This window comes from Salmo salar, chromosome ssa06 (assembly GCF_905237065.1).
Source record: "Salmo salar chromosome ssa06, Ssal_v3.1, whole genome shotgun sequence".
NCBI lineage: Eukaryota > Metazoa > Chordata > Actinopteri > Salmoniformes > Salmonidae > Salmo > Salmo salar.
Genome location: NC_059447.1, coordinates 40,048,991 through 40,068,620, shown reverse-complemented (window position 1 = coordinate 40,068,620; position 19,630 = coordinate 40,048,991). Strand labels below are relative to the sequence as shown.

The following is a 19,630-nucleotide window of genomic DNA, read 5'->3' as shown; positions in this document are numbered from 1 at the left end:
TTACTGTATCACTCCAAATTCATGACTCAAGTACTTGCTTACCTTAGAGTGGATCCGTGACCTGCCAAGCCGTTAGAAAGTCTATGTGTCCTGTAATCATATCAGAGTGTTCACGTTTTGTCTGTACATGAAACATCCTCCTAGCCCCAGGGAAGATGAGCGGAGAGAGCATTCCATACCCAGTTAACAATACTACAACGACCCATCTGAGGGCCGCCGCTGGACCTGTCACAGGGCCTCCACCTACTGACATGATACGTTATTGATCCCAAAAGGGAAAGAAGATGAACTTACTGTCTACGATAAAGCGAAACCCGGACTCCGACTGTACAAGAGAGCTGCACTTTATTAGACACACAACCACAGCAAGTATGTACAAAAGGAAGCAGGTTCAACTGCCGGTCTTCTCACAGAAAGAAAAACAAAATCACATTTCTCACAGAATATCATGGCATCCACACTGATAAATGAGAATGTCCAGTATCAGTAAGTATTTATATTTATATAGATCTATTTTTTTTTGTATTGTTCATTATGTCACACTACTCTACAAGTGGGAGATCGTAATTGGTGGGTTTTTCTGGTGAAGGTGCGTTGAAGCGTTCCGGATCGTTCTGGATTGTTGGGAACACTCCTCACTCTTAGCCATCATCACCGTAGCATCACTGATCACAGTAAGACTGAACATGCCTGTGTCCCAGAAAGATCCAAAGTAAAAAGGTCTGGTTCTCTACCGTTGTAAACCTTGAAAGTGGTACACCTCTTTTTCTATCTCACTCTGTTTTTTAAGAAAACATGTAGACAACAACTGCACCGTGCGATTGCTTGACAATATTTCATGCATTGTTTTTTAATATACCTTTGTATCCATCATCTTTGAATTAATAAAACATTATTTTGGACATAATATTTTGTTGAACTTTCTAGGAATTACTCCGTCTATTTACATATCGTTTTTGTTTTGTTTTCTTCTCGATGCCAAGATTTTGGAACATCCACACATTCATGTCAGAACCTCATACAGTACTGTAAACACCACAGAAAGCAGGTCAAATAATACACATATGTCTCTTTCATTTATTAAAAACAGAACCAAACATGTCTCAATAGACAATGATTATGATGATGAAGGAAAAAGCTAACGTTCCATATCTATCCGCGTTATGGGCTCTTGGTTTGTCATTGAAACCTAAATGACTTATTCAATGCTGAGATCCTTCTCCGTTAATAACTTTGGGTCATACTGATGTAATAACATCCTATCGTACCACCAGTAGAGGGGTTTCTAGTATGGGCTATTCATTTTTGTGGGATGCCTTCAGGAGGAACAGCCAAACCCTCTCTTGTGAACAGTTCTTTCATAGTGGATCAATACAACCAATCAGAGCAGCAAGGTCATGTTGCATCATCAGGTAAACGCCCACTTCACAGTTCTCTCTCTCTCTCTCTCTCTCTCTCTCTCTCTCTCTCTCTCTCTCTCTCTCTCTCTCTCTCTCTCTCTCTCTCTCTCTCTCTCTCTCTCTCTCTCTCTCTCTCTCTCTCTCTCTCTCTCTCTCTCATCACTGGAATCAGCCAAGGGTGAAGAACACATCAGTCAGGTATAGGGAGCGCTATGTAATGCAAAGACTAGGACAGAGACTAGAAGAGGACTAAGTAAACCAACAGAAGTTCCAAACAAAAGGCACGCCCCTAAGAACAGGTCTAGGAACAGCTCCCCTTACCTCAAAATGAATGTTAGCTAGTGGAGGCCTGGGAGCAGACATTGTACTGGACCAGCTCAGGGGCAACCTCTCCCTAAACATACCAGTAGCACGGGCCAGCAGGCCAACAAAAGAGGAAACTCACACAACTGTTAAAAATAGTGCTAATAAAAATATCCCATAATTAAAAATGAGCTCCACTGTATATTACATACCTGTCCTGTCTTCTATACAGATAAATATTTTCAAATCAATATAAAAATGTTCTGCTTATGAATAAATACTTTGCTAATGTGAAATACATTATCTCTCTCGAAGAATTGAAAAGGAAAGTCTGTACAAAATGCCTACTCATATAAATCCCAAGAAGAGGATGATTTAAATTGTACATTATAATAATTTAATCCAGACCTATGTGTCACACTTTCTTCACAATTATAATAATATCATACACAAACATCTTAACGAAGATATATTTATATATATATATATATAATTATTTTAATTTTGATTTCAAGTTTGCATGAACTATCTCTCTGATTGCCAGGGGCTTTCACTACGAGTGTCTCCACTCTCCACCCGCCTCTCCTCATCCCCACTACCAATAAACCCCTCCAAGACTAAGCCATATTGAAATCTCCTGTCCAATAACACTAGCGCTATGGTGATTCAAAAAAGCATTGTCCCGCAGTCTTGGGGTTCTCATCTTGGACTTTCCTGTGTAAAAGCAGCGAAGTGTGAATACCTCCCTCCCTTCCTCATCACCCTGCCAGACGCAAAAGCAGTCCTGGGAGTTATGGATTTGAGTGTGGAGCTGAATGAGTAAGTGAATATCCTTCATTTGACTTCACTTTATAAAACCCAGGGCTTGAGTCCTGCATTGCTACAGTGCAGCCAGTGTGAGGCTTAACTAACTTGCCGTGCCGTGAGCTTGCCGTTTTCTCGCTGACAGAACAGAGGGTGTGCTTATTGCAATGCCATGGCCACATTCTGACACACTATGCTGTGTGTCTGTGTGTGTGTGTGTGTGTGTGTGTGTGTGTGTGTGTGTGTGTGTGTGTGTGTGTGTGTGTGTGTGTGTGTGTGTGTGTGTGTGTGTGTGTGTGTGTGGGCCAATATGTACCCCTTTGTTCTGATCTTTACAGCAGTGTGTTGTCAGAGCCACTGATAAACAGTTCTTTGGTGGGTCTCCAATGAAACCGAAGTTCCCGAGGGTTCATGCAGAGATAGGTCCAGTCTGTGCTCTCATGGGGAAATTGCAACATTGATCATTTTGTGCAATTTATAACAGCACCATGGCAGTCAGACATACAGGTCCAGTGGGAACCTCTTCCAAGAAGGGTTTGTTTCGTAGACACATCTCCCCCAAAGGACAGCACAGATAGCAAGTTGCAAAGAAGAATACCCTTCTTAAACTCAAAAGGGTGTCAAACAGTGACGTCCAGATAAACCTGTCTTACCAGCCCTTTAACACCTCATGAACCCAGTAGATAAGAGTTAAAGCACTTTGTTATTACACTAGCCTTCAAACATGAAAACCAAAACCAATCTCCCCACCTCAAGCTGTCTGCACTTCACACCGGCCTCTTTCACAAGCAATTGTTTTCATCTCAATGCCACAAAAAAGACGATTTCACGCACTTGTCTACCGAACAATTGAAGAACGAACTAGGACTACACAGCCATAACCCCCTAGGTCGCCTTGGTGACGCATCACAGGAGAACGAGAGCTTCAGAGTGTTTGCTGGCGAAAGATTAACAGCAGAGAAACCATTGACACGTCTTTGATGAAAGTGTGTTTCTATCCTTATAACACTTCCTTTTAAGTCAGCTATGAAGAATGGAGCCAGTGATCTGCGTAAGCGCTCCGGTTTACGGTGGCGTCGTACATGAACCGAATTATTCTCCAAAACATACTGTATATCACAGAACAAAAGCAGCCATTTCCAGCGGCAACCTTACTACTGCACAACCAACAGCTGTGGGCTAAGCCCGATTCTGTGTCGGGGGAGGTCCAGATAAACTCATTGTGTGTTTTATCTAGAGCAAATATTGAAAATACACACAGGCCAAAATGAAAGTCATTGTGCAGCATGTCTTGTAAATAATAATTAGCTGGTCCACATCTCTGGTCCCTTTCAGAAGAGAATTCATTTGTGCCCTTGTTTTTCTCTCTCTAACATTCTGTTCCTTTTAACCATTCAAATCGAATATTTCCTAAAGGACTGCATTATCAAACCGGTGTGGGTTAGTTCATGATCAGTGCTTCTACAGTCATGATATAAAGAAATGGGCAATCTAGTCAACAGTTTTGACTCAAAACAACTGGAGACTATGCTTTTCATAAACAGTTCGGTGGATCTCTGACTGGCGTGTCGGAGACTGTGCGTGCATCTACTGCTGTATGCCTGTGCCTGGTCACGTGAGTGTGTGTTGAGTTAAGAGTGTAATCACTGCAGCAGGGAACGCCAGTCCAAGGCAAAACCCTTCCACTATGGATACGTCCTGATTGTCATACAACATTCATGTCTACACATTCTACATTCTTTAACGATCAATTTCAATGTTTAAATATATTTTTGTTTTACTTTTTTTTTTACCCTTCTTCATGTACCAGCTCAGTCGTTAAAGATCTACTGTAATATCACATTACTGTTCCGATAATGTGCTATTGTGGGCGATAAAATTGTGCGCGGACTTCAACAAAAGCTGCTCCCTGGCCTTTTCTTCCATTTCCAAACCGCTGTGCTAATAGTGGGGCCATAGAGAACGAGGGTAAGAATGGAATCAGATGCCGGAGAGAAGAAGCCTTAAGCCACTCCAGGGATGTAGCATTAGATAAACAGTGGAATGTACAGTCACATTGAATGGGAGCCGTTTCATTCATGTAAACTTTTACAAAACAGGGACAACTATAGCACCGGTTTAGACTTCTACACAGGCGATGCAATAAGTCTGAAATAAAGAAACGAACAAACAGAAAACTGTCTCAGAATGGAAACCATCATCTTGGTTTAGCTTTGTTTTTCTCTACAGATTCACATTGTGCCAGGTGATGGAATACGACTGCTAGAACTCTGAACACACACGACTACTGTACTGTACTCGTTGATTATTGCAATTCTACTCTGTATAATATAAGTCACAGTCTAGATATCACATCTACTCCACTAAGGTTCCATCCAGTAAGATTTGGCAAATGGTGCGATGACAAACTGAGGGTTCATAAAGTACTGGCACTGTTTTTCTGTCCACCCAGACCAGATCAAACCGGACCAGACCAGACTAGGCAGTGGGAGGGAGAGGAGGCCGAGGCCCATCTTTGAGCTCTCTCTCTGGGGGTCTCGGGAACTGTCAGTACTACTGAGTGGGAGAGCCAGAGAGGAACCACCATCAACTCTTGTACTGTATAATTATAGATATGTGAAGATGCTGGACTGCGACCAAGGGCAGCAAAGTGACACTCAGAAAGTCAACTCTGGGGAATTCCCCACTGATATGTTTTGCTGCATATAACTCTTGGCATTGAGGGCTAGGGTAGAGGGCGGGGCTAGTGTGCTTGTTGTCCTCTTCATTTTTGGCATGTGATGGTGCTTTGATTGCACTCCTCCTCTTCCTCCTCCTCCTCCTCCTCTCATCCATCCTCTTGTACTTCACTGTGAGTTGCTAGGGGAGACAGGCTTGAGCAGGGTCTTGCTGCCACGCTCCTTGTAGCTGTTGGAGCCGGAGTGCTGCAGGCTGCGGCTGCTGGGCTTGAGCCACACGGAGGAGAGGTTGAGGGAGGTCAGGGGGGTCGGGGAGGAGGGCGAGGAGGAGGGGGTGGAGGTGGTGGAGGTGGGGGAGGTGGAGGAGGAGGAAGAGGAGGTGGTGGTTGAGGTGGTGGTTGAGGTGGTGGTGGAGTTGGAGGAGCGGCCGTTGGGCAGGGGCAGGGAGGAGGCGCGCTGCTGCTCGCGGAGGAGGCGGTGTTGGCGGAAGGTGGAGGACAGGAGCAGGGCCTCGGCGCTCAGGCTGGAGGCTGACAGGCTGGCCAGCAGGGCTTTGGCCTGGCTGGAGGAGGCTGTCAGGGAAGACAGCGCCCCCTCCTGGGGATACTTCCTCAGACCCGGGGCGAACACAGTCGAGGCCGAACTGGAGGAAGACAGGCGGCCGGAGAAACTGGCAGCTTTGGTGCCTGACAGGAGGGACTCAATACTGCTGCTGCTGTTCCCATGGGCCTACGGGTCAGACCCAGGGACAGACCAGGAAGAGGAGGAACAGGAGGATGAACATGGAGAATTGGGGAAAATTGTAAAGGTTTCAGGGGGGAAAAGAGAAAATGAAAAAAGAGAGTACAGTCATATAGTTGGTAGTGGTCCCCGACAGCACCCTTCCATTCACACAGAGATGCCCACACACAGACATACAGAACACACACACAGACATACAGAACACACACACAAACATACAGAACACACACCAACACACCAAGGGGAGAGTGGTAGATATCTTGTGCATTGTGGGGTCAATGTAGGACATGAGAGGGTACAGGAGTCAGAGACTGCTAATACCCATGTTAAGCCAACAGAGGGGAGGGGGGCTAAAGGGCGTGGACTAGGAGTAGCAGGGGATGGGGGGGGGGTCAGATGCAGCTCTGTAGTCAGGTGGTTGGTGCTGAGGAGGAGTCTGGAGAGGACAGGCACGGGGCACAGGCTGGTCCCTCACTCACTGTGCAGGGTCAGAGGTCACAGAGGCGCAGGTGGAGGGGCGGGCCGGGTGGTACAGGATGGCCCGGGAGGATCACACAGGTGACAGGGTGGTGGGTGAGGTGGTGGTAGCGCCCCAGGAACAGGTGGTGTAGAGAGGCACAGGCAGGGTGGGGTGAGGGAGGAGGGGTGAGATGAGAACAAGAGACAAACACAGGAAATTCAGGTTAGTATCAGCTGATGTTGATGCTAGCCAAGAGTGCCAAATACACAGAATGGGACAATACATTATTTTTTTGGTATTATGATACCAACAGTCTGAAGTGAAAACGTAACAGAAGTGTACAGGGGTTACACTGCTGTTATCCGTTACTGTTTTGACAGTTTTTTTTAATGGACGTCCGAGTCATTAAAAATGCAAAACACATTAAATGAACAGCATCACGCATATTCCCCTTTGTGTGATGCTGGAGTACACCAGTAGATGGCGCTGTGTTGGCAGTGAGACATTGCGGTAGCGCTGTACACATTATACAGTATAGGGGGGTGTATTCTCTGTAAATGCGGTATGCCAGCATTCAGTCTCTCTCATAGAGGATGGCTTGGGGCAAGTGGCAGTGCCGGGGCATGGGCAGAAGACAGGCAGTGCCAAACGCTAACAGAGCTATGCCAGAGCATGAGTGTGTGAGGGTCCCCTACTCTGTGATCAGTCCTACATCAGTGCCACTGGCTGATGACACCTGTCTAGACATCTGTGCTTGTGGCTGGGGGATGAGAGGTGTAACCTAAAGGAAGAGTCTGATGTAACTGTCCCAACTCTGTATCATCAGTCAGACAGACACTGGGAGAGAGCAATAACTCTGCATACCAGGTTTTATACCGAAGGTCATCGTTTATTTAGAGGTGACTTGGATTAAATCCAGGATGGCAAATCGTTTGCTCTTGAATAACTCTTGTACATAGATATGTCAAAAGTTCTCTTCCACAATGTTCCGAATAAAGGCAACCCACTATTTCTGAGAGGTTTCTACTCTGCCCTGCATGTTGAGTGGTTGGAGGGTGTTAGTGTGGAGACAGAGGGGATTTGGTCTGTGTGATTGGTTGGACAGCAGGTGCGTGTTGTGTGGCCTGTGAGGCTTTAACCTGCTGTGTTGGCTGGTGCTCCAGTAACTCTGGTGCTGCTGTCTGCCCCCAGGGAGAGGGGCTGTTCCTTCTGCCTGAGGACACCCTCTCTCTCTCCTCTCTCTCAAGCCTGGCCACCGCAACATTTATTCCGCTCTGTTAGTGCAGTAAGATAGCCTCCTCTCATCTCTGGAAGCTCAGAGCTGCCTGCCAAAAGACTGTGTCGTGGGACTGGCCTTTACCGGCCCCCCGCTTGACTAGCCTGCTTCTCAGCCAGAAGTAATAAGAAGCGAAATGGGAAATGGAAATCGAGGATTGTGGTATGAAAAGGATTCACATTGTCATGGCCTCCTTGATCTGCGCCAAAGGCCAACGGAGCGAAATGGAGGCTTTGAACTGTCTGTTCTTATAACAGCTCAGTGATTAAAAAAATCCTCTCGCGCCTGGAACGCTCTGACGTCTCCTGGTACTGTAGCAGTGCCTAACAACAAGCGCAAGCACAACGGCACTGAGTATCATCTCACAATGCACTGTTCAGTCTCACACACACACAAACATAAAGATAGCACACAGTACAGACAGATAACACAAATATGAAAGCTTTCGCACCACCGATAACGTTAATTCATAACACCACTGAGGACATAAGCAGAAAAGAGACAAACAGAGAAAAGATAGGAAGATGAAAGGAAAGAGTGATGACCAGAGAGAGAGGGTCAATGTAAGAGTTTGGGGTGAAGGGTCATCTCTGGGGAGGGGAGAAGAGATCTCTTTACCTTCAGCTGTGGCTCCAGTAGAGAGGACACCCATGGTGGGCATGTCTGGGTGGGTTTCAGTCAAAACAACTGCATCAGTAGGGAGTGGGGTTACTAACTTACAACTCTATGGGAGTGGGGCTACTAACTTACAACTCTATGGGAGTGAGGAAACTAACTTACAACTCTATGGGTGTGAGGCTACTAACTTACAACTCTATGGGAGTGAGGAAACTAACTTACAACTCTATGGGAGTGGGGCTACTAACTTACAACTCTATGGGAGTGAGGAAACTAACTTACAACTCTATGGGAGTGGGGCTACTAACTTACAACTCTATGGGAGTGAGGAAACTAACTTACAACTCTATGGGAGTGGGGCTACTAACTTACAACTCTATGGGAGTGAGGAAACTAACTTACAACTCTATGGGAGTGGGGCTACTAACTTACAACTCTATGGGAGTGAGGAAACTAACTTACAACTCTATGGGAGTGAGGCTACTAACTTACAACTCTATGGGAGTGAGGAAACTAACTTACAACTCTATGGGAGTGAGGCTACTAACTTACAACTCTATGGGAGTGAGGAAACTAACTTACAACTCTATGGGAGTGGGGCTACTAACTTACATCTCTATGGGAGTGGGGCTACTAACTTACAACTCTATGGGAGTGAGGAAACTAACTTACAACTCTATGGGAGTGAGGAAACTAACTTACAACTCTATGGGAGTGAGGAAACTAACTTACAACTCTATGGGAGTGAGGCTACTAACTTACAACTCTATGGGAGTGAGGAAACTAACTTACAACTCTATGGGAGTGGGGCTACTAACTTACAACTCTATGGGAGTGAGGAAACTAACTTACAACTCTATGGGAGTGGGGCTACTAACTTACAACTCTATGGGAGTGAGGAAACTAACTTACAACTCTATGGGAGTGGGGCTACTAACTTACAACTCTATGGGAGTGAGGAAACTAACTTACAACTCTATGGGAGTGGGGTTACTAACTTACATCTCTATGGGAGTGGGGAAACTGACTTACAACACTATGGGAGTGAGGAAACTAACTTACAACTCTATGGGAGTGAGGCTACTAACTTACAACTCTATGGGAGTGGGGCTACTAACTTACAACTCTATGGGAGTGGGGCTACTAACTTACAACTCTATGGGACTGAGGAAACTAACTTACAACTCTATGGGAGTGGGGCTACTAACTTACATCTCTATGGGAGTGGGGCTACTAACTTACATCTCTATGGGAGTGGGGCTACTAACTTACAACTCTATGGGAGTGAGGCTACTAACTTACAACTCTATGGGAGTGAGGAAACTAACTTACAACTCTATGGGAGTGGGGCTACTAACTTACAACTCTATGGGAGTGAGGAAACTAACTTACAACTCTATGGGAGTGAGGCTACTAACTTACAACTCTATGGGAGTGAGGAAACTAACTTACAACTCTATGGGAGTGAGGCTACTAACTTACAACTCTATTGGAGTGAGGAAACTAACTTACAACTCTATGGGAGTGGGGCTACTAACTTACAACTCTATGGGAGTGAGGAAACTAACTTACAACTCTATGGGAGTGGGGCTACTAACTTACAACTCTATGGGAGTGAGGAAACTAACTTACAACTCTATGGGAGTGGGGCTACTAACTTACAACTCTATGGGAGTGAGGAAACTAACTTACAACTCTATGGGAGTGGGGTTACTAACTTACATCTCTATGGGAGTGGGGAAACTGACTTACAACACTATGGGAGTGAGGAAACTAACTTACAACTCTATGGGAGTGAGGCTACTAACTTACAACTCTATGGGAGTGGGGCTACTAACTTACAACTCTATGGGAGTGGGGCTACTAACTTACAACTCTATGGGACTGAGGAAACTAACTTACAACTCTATGGGAGTGGGGCTACTAACTTACATCTCTATGGGAGTGGGGCTACTAACTTACAACTCTATGGGAGTGAGGCTACTAACTTACAACTCTATGGGAGTGAGGAAACTAACTTACAACTCTATGGGAGTGGGGCTACTAACTTACATCTCTATGGGAGTGGGGAAACTGACTTACAACACTATGGGAGTGAGGAAACTAACTTACATCTCTATAGGAGGGGGACAACTAACTTACAACTCTATGGGAGTGAGGAAACTAACTTACAACTCTATGGGAGTGGGGAAACTAACTTACAACTCTATGGGAGTGGGGTAACTAACTTACAACTCTATGGGAGTGGGGAAACTAGAGGGGGGCACCTAAAATCTCTATGGGTCAACTAATATGGTGGGTGGATGGGCATCTGACAGTGTTGAGGTGGAGTAATGAGAGAAGACAGACATCCATGGCATGTTATGCCAATACAAACAGCCTGCTGTCAGTCATTGAGTATTGGGGAGATAGACTTCCGCAATTGAAGTCATATGTTGATTCAAAATGCTCTGAAATGGGTTTAGAAATGTCTTTGTTTCTGTTGTTGTTGGCGCTATCTTAACTTATGGCTTGGTGCCGACTCTGAGAGAGATTGTTTTGAACACCTTTCCTTCTTTGGGCGAGGGGATAGTGTTTTCACACAGCCTGCTTTCAATGTAATTGTTTGCAACAGTCTGTGGACAAAGGGAGCACGCTGAGATCCTGTGTCCTCATACTGAAATAATGGGATTCATTTTCCTCTCAGTGGGCAAGAAGTAGGCCGCTCCACCCCTACAGCTTTCCAAAAACAGGGAAGCAGAGGGAGGGAACAAGAGACACACAGGGGGAGAGAGAGAAAGATAGAGGTGGGGAAAGAAAGACACACAGGGGGAGAGAGAGAAAGACAGAGGTGGGGAAAGAGAGATAACAAAATTGAGAGAACAAGAAATAATAGGGATGAAAAAGATTGTGCACTAAGGAAGGAGTGAGTGAATAAAATGGAGGAAGAGAGAGAAAGCGAGCACACTGGGGGGAAGCACTGTGCTCTTCATATTGAATAATCAGTGATTGCACTGACACAACTGGGTACTGATTAGCCTCAGCCTACAGTGGGAGACAAGGGAATTAGAGATTCCTCCCATGTTTACCTATACAGCTACTAGTCAGCCCAGTCTCATAACACACTCTCTCTTTATATTATATATACATGTATCTCTCTCTGTCTCTGTCTCTCCCTACATCTATCTCTCTCTCTCTCTCTCTCTCTCTCTCAATTCAAATGGCTTTATTGGCTTCTCTCTCTCTATTCAATTCAAATGGCTTTATTGGCCTCTCTCTCTCTCTCTCTCTCTCTCTCTCTCTCTCTCTCTCTCTCTCCCTCTCTCTCCCTCTCTCCCTCTCCCTCTCCCTCTCCATGAATGGCTCCCTCTCTGAATTCCCAATCAAAGTATTTTTAGCGTGGAGAGGGGGTTTAGGTGCACTTCAGTGCTCCGGTATTTTTCAAATAACATTGACATTAAAGCTTATTTCATTGACATCACTCCTGCAAGCACTAAAGAAGAACGTTCTCCCTCAGCTTGACTTTGTTCTGACATGCCTGAACAGTTCCATTTCCCCGTCTCCCCTGGGCCCCCTTGCATCTCCCAATTTATAACCCAGCATCCTTCAAAACCTTCAGGTGCCCTGGTGCACTACACTATCTATTCCATACACTATCTATATCCCCTTTATCAAACAGGACCCTAGTAGTACTATTGGCTCTGGCTAGTCCATCGACGGTCTATCGATTAAGAAGTCACACCAAGATATAGAGGTACACTAATACAACAGTGGAATAGGCTAGCTTGGTGCAGAAGGTGGAGGTGTGGGGTTAGTTAGGGAGGGGCAGTCAGTAGTAGATGATCAGTCTCACTAGAATACAGTACCTGCTGCTGGCCCTTGAGGAAGTCTTCCCTCTTGCCAGTTTTGGTCTTCTCTGTGCTGCTCTGCTGCAGGTGCTTCAGTCTGGAGGCAGCCGAGGAGTGGATTTTACCCACAGCTGAAGAGCTGTTGCCTCCCTGGAGAAGGAGAAGAGGGGAGAGATGTGAGTATTAGTGTCACAGAGCACGAACAGATTTACATTTCATTCCTTTTAATCAGACATATACGAACTCAATAGAAGCTCTCACCCAGAATGCCCACCGGCTGCTGAAAGCCCTAAGATCAGGGTGCTCACTATAGCCTCGGTGACACAACTCCCTTCTATCCGCCCCACTGACTTTCAATATATCTTTACACACTGGCTGCAGAAGATCTGACAAACAGGTGAATATGCCTCTAATATGCAAAAAGCAAATACGCACTCACTCACTCCAACACACATCCTATCTACTCCCCAACCCCCCTCCACACACGCACATTGGCTAAGAGGAAAGGCAGCGCATATGATTACAGAAGACGGAGCGCCCAGTGTGGTATGCTAATATGAATCATTCAGGGGTAGAGTAGGGAACCTGGATGAAGGATCTGATTGGCCTAATGAGACCCAGTTAAAGGCAGTGGTGGTTACAGTACTGAGAGTGATGCAACAAGGCGTGAAAACGCTGCAACTCCTCACCAACCCCATGTCAAGCCCATGGGACCTGTTTCTTCAGCTGAACGGCCGAGAGGAGAAACGGTCTCTGACAGCCAGCCCCACTGTAGCTTGGCACTCCACTGCAGTTGAACTGAATGAAAGTCTATGTACACACTGAGACAACATGGTGGTCCATGCTACACTCTACCTCTTCACCTGTCTGTCTCTAACTCTCTACCTATCAGCATTACTCAACCATGTATTTCATTTTGGGAGCTTTACAAGGAGCGTTGACCTAAAGGTGAAATGACAAACTCCGACTCCCAGCATGCAATGAGCCCTCTGAGGTTTGGTCTGCCCTATGCTAATGATTTACTATGGGATAATGAAAACAACAGCGTGTGTCTGTATTCAGTTTCAGGCCAATATGTAAACAAGTCTTAACATTTTGTTTGTCGATAAGCTGAAAGAAAGTTCAAGGTAAAGCTATAATAGTTGATGATGCAGGTAACTGGTAATTGATTACAGAGGCGAGAGAAGCAGCAAAGGACAAAGAGAAGACAAGACAAAGCCGTGAAGAGGGGGGGGGGGGAAATAAAGAGGGGAGAGAAAGAAAGAGAAATTCCAGTTTATTGCAGCAGAGACTGGACTCGCCCTGGTTTACAGAGTAGAAACAGAAGATCGATGAAAAGATCATGAACAACCCGTCTCCAAGTGGACAGTAGCACCACATAACTAATCACAGTACCGAGAAGGAGAGAATCTGCTGCAGGCCCCTTTGAGTTGAACAGATTTAAGATTTAAAGCCTTTGGCCTGCCAAAATCTACCCGTTTTCACAGGGAGCAGACGACAGATTACTTCTATGTGGGAGTTGGCAGGTTGAGAGGTTCAACGGCGGTGTGAGGTATAACTCCATGTGATGTTGGTAATTTATGTGCTGTCAGATTCCCTCTGAAGTCAATAGGAGGAAGACAAGATAAAGCTTCAGCTTCAGCAGAAACAGCAACCCCAACACTTAAAGCCAAAAAGACAGAAGAGGATAGAGAGAAGTGAGTGCATGCCCTCTAAAGAGCAGAGTCTATGCAGGGGTGCACGTTATAGACCTTGGTCATCGTGGCAGGAGTGTAGGAGGTTTTGGGCTTGGGTGGGACTGGGGGCTTCTTGGTCTCTGGGGTGCTGGTGCCAGGCGTCTGCGCTGTGTCTGGAGCCTCTGACAAGGCAGTGTCAGTGGGGGGTGTGGGGGGGTGGCCACTGAGCTCCAGCAGGGTGTTCTCCAGCTCGCGGATGGTTTCATCCAGGCTGTCCAGCCTCCTGTAGGTGCTGCTCCTAATGTCCTCTCCTTGCTTCCAGGGGTCCAGTCCCTGTTCTTCCCAGGCCTGGCTCTCCTCACACCCTGCAGAACCATTGGGTTTCACTGCTGCTTCTGCAGAGTCCTGACTGGGCTCCGGAAGGGTGGCTAGAATGCTCTTTGTTCCAGTGCTGTGAGGGAGTGTCAGGTTCCTGGCCCCTGTCTCCACCCCTCTCCTCAGAGCCTCTCTCAGAGAGTCCAGCAGCTCAGGGGAGAGAGTTATCCTGGAACCCAGGGTACTGGGGCTGCTGCTCAGGCAGCTGTGAGAAGATCCTGCTATGGGCTTGGGGACCACCTTGGATGACCCTGTGTCCTCCTCCCTGCCCAGCAGTAACTGCAGCTTCCTGTAGGCCTCTCTGACCGTCACAGTCTCCCTGAAGAGTACCAGTAGTGGAGCCCCACACAGACGGGTTTCAGTGCTTCCCTCTGAAGACTGAGGTGGGATGGTGAGTGTCTGTAGAGCCTCTCCCCAAGTCCTGCTGAGCATCTGGGCCTCCGAGGGTGACATCACCATCACCCCCAGCTCAGTCAGCACCAAGGACAGCTCTTCTCTCTCCTCCCTCTCTTCCTCCTTCTCAAAGGGCTCCAGGATTTTCTGCTCCCCCCGCCGAGAGGGCTTCCTCTGGGGCTGGCTGACGGGATCATTCCCCTTAGAGACCTCCTGGATCTTGGGGACTGTCTGGGGAGGAGCAGTCTGGCTCTGGGACTGGTCCACTGTTGGGGACATCTGATGGTCCTGTGTCAAGTCTCTGACAAAGCCTTCTGAGGGAGAGGGTGAAACTGACACGCACTCTGTGAGCACAATCCGTGGGACAGGAGAGAAGGACGGACCAGGAAGGGCCATGCTCTGTGCCTGTTAAACAAAATGGGTGAATAGAAGTAATATTCCAACATATATTCAATAAGATAAAATAGGATTGTTTTCCAAACAGTGTAATGGTAATTGACTGGTTACAAAATACTTCTCATTAGGGCATTCTGAGCTGCCCTGCTGCTGTAGACCAGAGCAGTCCAACGATGCTCTAGACAGCTGGTAGGCACAGTGTAGAGTTTCACAACTGTTCACACACACACACGTACACACACGCACACACACACACACACACACACACTTGCACACACACACACACACACACACACACACGCACTTCAGAGCCCCGCAATCAACACAGAGAGTGACTAGTCACATGAGTGTGTGTAAGGAAGAGTGATCACTCCATCAGGGAGTGAGTGTGTGTTGGTATAGGGTGTGTGTGTTGTCTGGAGACAGTGTGTTTAGGGGTGTGTACTGGTAGTGTAGAACAAGGGGAGTGATGGACCAAAGGGCTGCATTTAAAACAATAGTACAAACTCCTTTACTTTCCCTACAGCACCAAGCAGAATAGGGTCAGTGTACAGTCTGTGTGCTGGTGACCAGCTGCTGTGTTGACAGGAGACCCTGTGGATAGCACTCTGCAGGTAGAGATAAAAGGTGAGGATGGGACTGTGTACTCTGGGAGGGGTGTAGAGATCAGGGATGGAACATGGGAGTGTATATTTGAGGGAGGGGGTAGAGGGGTGGAAGTGTTAGTTCGAGGAGGGAGGAGGGCGAGGAGGAAGGTGAGGGCAGTCTCAGGAAGCAGAAGTCCACACAAGCCCTCGTGAGGTCAGGGAGGGCGTTACCTTGGTGCCCGGGGCACCTCGGGGCCATAAGTCGAGGCTGGAGGGGGGCACGCTGGTCCTGCTGCGGGGGGCACTGGGCAGGGACAGGGGAGGGGGGTGGCTGAGCCTGAGGGGGGCTCTCTGAAACAGCTGGCCAGGGGAAGGGTAGAAGGGAGGGGAGGGGAGAGTTGAAATAATGTAAATAATGGTTAAATTAGGATAAGTTATCCATAATATCAAGATAAATTATCATAACTGGTCTATCAAAAATTAAAGTAAAAAGAATTATAATCAGTCCAATTTATTGTTTCACTAAGTGGCCAGCAGGGCATCAGAAAGACAAACACACAACTCAACGCTTCATTTGGGTCCATGTGGCCAGGCTGGGTTGGTCTGTGAGCTCTGGGTGACACGCTGTGTGTGTGTGGGTGTGACTAAGCTGTGTGATCAGCAGTAGTCTGGGCCCACAGTGAATGGAGCTCTCTGTCCCAGTGTGTAGGCCTGGGGTGTGAAGGACATATGGCACCTGCTGCTTTGACCTGACCATCCTTTCTAACACACCAAGCAGCCAGCTAATGAGGCCTACAACGGTCGTGAGTGTGTGTGTAGCTACAAGCTCTCGGCAAAATTAGGGAAGTGGAGGAAGTGTCGTTTTCCAGTAACATTTCCCATTCCCTGCACCCTTACCTAAAATCCTTCAGGGACCACTTCTACGAATACTATATAAACTCTGCAAACACTATTAATACACTATTTCCGGAGCTGGTATAGCAGTACCTCCAGTTCAGCAGCGATCTTGTCCTCCTCTCCCTCCTCCTTGTCTCCAGAGGCGATGGTGGGAGGGGTGGACGCAGGACGCGGGTTTTCAGACACTGTCCGTCGCAGCTTCACATGGGGCTTCTGTGCTTCTGCCTCCTCCGCCTCCGACTTTTACACACATACAATGTGGAGATCAGAAACTAGGCAGAAGGTGTGTGTATGTGTGTGTGTGTGTGTGTGTGCGTGCGTGCGTGCGTGTGTGTGTGTGTGTGCGTGTGTGAGTGAGTGTGTGTGAATATACATCCATGCCTCATGCTCTGTCACCTTCATGCTCTTGCCAGGGATAAGGGTCTCTCCGCTGCGGGTGATCAGGCCAGCCGGGGATGATGGGAAGCTGCGTCGAGGTGGCGGGGGAGGGGGCGACTTCGAGGGCTTCTCTGTACGATAGCGAGTCACTGTCAGCTGCTCTGCATCTGTGGCAGGCAGGGCAAGACCATGGGAACCCGTTAGAGAACCGGACACAGTACATTCATACTGGCACCACAGCCGACCCTGACACATTCATGAGCTGAGTATGTGACAAAACACTGCTGCCCATCATCAAACCCCCCAACGCTCTACTGTTACCTCTGTTGGGTGAGGAGAGGTCTGATGTATCCTTACCAGAACCCCGTCTGGAGCCAGGCTCCTTCCCCGAGAGCTTGTGTGTGGCGTGCTGGGGCTTGGTAGGGCGGTGCTCTGGGGTCCCTCCCCCACTCTGGGGGGTCTGAGACTGTGAGGGTGTGTTGGAGGAGGGCTTGTTGATCTGCTTGGCGGCAAAGTCCAGGTCTGGGATGGCCTTCATCAGCTCAGCCTGGGTCTCCTCCAGCAGACGGTTGATGTCTTGAGCACTGTACTGGGTCAGACTGGCCCGCTTCTCCTCCCAGTCCCGCTCTGCTGCCTGGGGTGGGGGAACCATAGAGAGATATAGCACAGAGAGGGATATTGTATACACACGCAGACACACACACACACTCACCACAGGAGGTTGGTGGCACCTTAATTGGGGAGGACGGGCTTGTGGTAATGGCTGGAGCGGGATCAGTGGAATGGTATCAAACACATCAAACACACAGTTTGCTGCCATTTCATTCGCTCTGTTCCAGCCATTATTATGAGCCGTCCTCCAATCAGCAGCCTCCACTGACACTCAGTCACACCTGTGCAGACATCCCCACTTGTAGACTCACTCATGCCTACGCACACTCTCCTCCAGAACCTACACATACTGTATCATCATACCAATGCTACACTAGGACAACAACAGATTAAACAGTAGAATGGAGTTACAGAAGGATTCCTTACCAGTCGAACCTCCACAGACACAGCCTTATCAGCGGCAGCGCGGTTGGCCAGCTCTTCCAGGGCCCGGCCCTTGTGAGGCACAGGGGGATGATTGTCCCTGTGAGGGCCAGAGGAGGAGTGGCTGTGTCCATGACCGTGACTGTGACTATGGCTGTGGCTGGAGTGGGGGCTCCAGTTAGACAGGCTACTGCCGCCCCTCAGGTCACTGAGGTTGAGAGGTGGGCTGGTGGGCATGTCAAAGTCAGAACTCTTACGGAAGTCCTCACTGCTGTGCTTGGGGAAGTCCTCCTGCTTCTTCCAGACGCCCTCATTCACTTGCCTGACCATACAAACACAGCCAATGTCAGGCGATGCCAGTAACGTCTGTATATCAGCCATTATGTGTTCAGTGCTGGTGGGCTGTGGCTAGACAATGCAGGCTCTGAGTTACACATCGTTCATGTACCTGTGATGTTGGATCAGTGTCGATGTTTCACTGATGGTCAGTGTGTGGTGGGCTGTAGCCTACCTGGTCAGTGTGTTGGGTCGTACCTGCGCATAGTGGTCAGTGTGTTGGGTCGTACCTGCGCATGGCGGTCAGTGTGTTGGGTCGTACCTGCGCATGGCGGTCAGTGTGTTGGGTCGCCGCGCATGGCGGTCAGTGTGTTGGGTCGTACCTGCGCATGGCGGTCAGTGTGTTGGGTCGTACCTGCGCATGGCGGTCAGTGTGTTGGGTCGTACCTGCGCATGGCGGTCAGTGTGTTGGGTCGTACCTGCGCATGGCGGTCAGTGTGTTGGGTCGTACCTGCGCATGGCGGTCAGTGTGTTGGGTCGTACCTGCGCATAGCGGTCAGTGTGTTGGGTCGTACCTGCGCATAGTGGTCAGTGTGTCGGGTCGTACCTGCGCATAGTGGTCAGTGTGTCGGGTCGTACCTGCGCATAGCGGTCAGTGTGTCGGGTCGTACCTGCGCATAGTTGCAGTGTGTCGGGTCGTACCTGCGCATAGTTGCAGTGTGTCGGGTCGTACCTGCGCATAGTGGTCAGTGTGTCGGGTCGTACCTGCGCATAGTGGTCAGTGTGTCGGGTCGTACCTGCGCATAGTGGTCAGTGTGTCAGTGATGCTCTTGGAGCGTTTCAGCAGGGCGTCCAGTCTGTGTGGTTCCTCCTTCAGGAACTTGACGGCTTCCACCTCCACCCTCAACACCACCCGCATCTTACTCTGCAGACTGGGGAACTGGTCTGGAGGGGGACAGGGAGAGAGAGGAGTCACTACATCTTACTCTGCAGACTGGGGAACTGGTCTGGAGGGGGACAGGGAGAGAGAGGAGTCACTACATCTTACTCTGCAGACTGGGGAACTGGTCTGGAGGGGGACAGGGAGAGAGAGGAGTCACTACATCTTACTCTGCAGACTGGGGAACTGGTCTGGAGGGGGACAGGGAGAGAGAAGTCACTACATCTTACTCTGCAGACTGGGGAACTGGTCTGGAGGGGGACAGGGAGAGAGAGGAGTCACTACATCTTACTCTGCAGACTGGGGAACTGGTCTGGAGGGAGACAGGGAGAGAGAGGAGTCACTACATCTTACTCTGCAGACTGGGGAACTGGTCTGGAGGGGGACAGGGAGAGAGAGGAGTCACTACATCTTACTCTGCAGACTGGGGAACTGGTCTGGAGGGGGACAGGGAGAGAGAGGGGACACTACATCTTACTCTGCAGACTGGGGAACTGGTCTGGAGGGGGACAGGGAGAGAGAGGGGTCACTACATATTAAAATCTCAAGTCTGATTCTGAGAGTGGTGAT

The 19,630-nt window shown here is 48.4% G+C and overlaps 1 protein-coding gene across 9 annotated transcripts in view; it reads right to left on the bottom strand.

Annotated features, from left to right (window-relative positions):
• Nucleotides 1-5,913: 5,913 nt before the first annotated feature.
• Nucleotides 5,914-19,630, bottom strand: part of LOC106607321 (SRC kinase signaling inhibitor 1) — a 47,709-nt gene continuing 33,992 nt past the window's right edge. For 7 of the 9 annotated variants that reach the window (XM_045720562.1, XM_045720564.1, XM_045720563.1 and 4 more), the window contains 9 exons: nt 18,918-19,065; nt 17,848-18,166; nt 17,167-17,443; nt 16,828-16,976; nt 16,522-16,671; nt 15,766-15,894; nt 13,859-14,956; nt 12,126-12,257; nt 5,914-6,404 (listed from right to left, as the gene is read on the bottom strand). In XM_045720562.1, the coding sequence (XP_045576518.1) occupies nt 6,402-6,404; nt 12,126-12,257; nt 13,859-14,956; nt 15,766-15,894; nt 16,522-16,671; nt 16,828-16,976; nt 17,167-17,443; nt 17,848-18,166; nt 18,918-19,065 (2,405 nt within the window). In that variant the 3' untranslated portion in view covers nt 5,914-6,401. The remainder of the gene's footprint in view (nt 6,405-12,125; nt 12,258-13,858; nt 14,957-15,765; nt 15,895-16,521; nt 16,672-16,827; nt 16,977-17,166; nt 17,444-17,847; nt 18,167-18,917; nt 19,066-19,630) is intronic. The other 2 variants (XM_045720565.1, XM_045720570.1) reach the window with 2 other exon arrangements.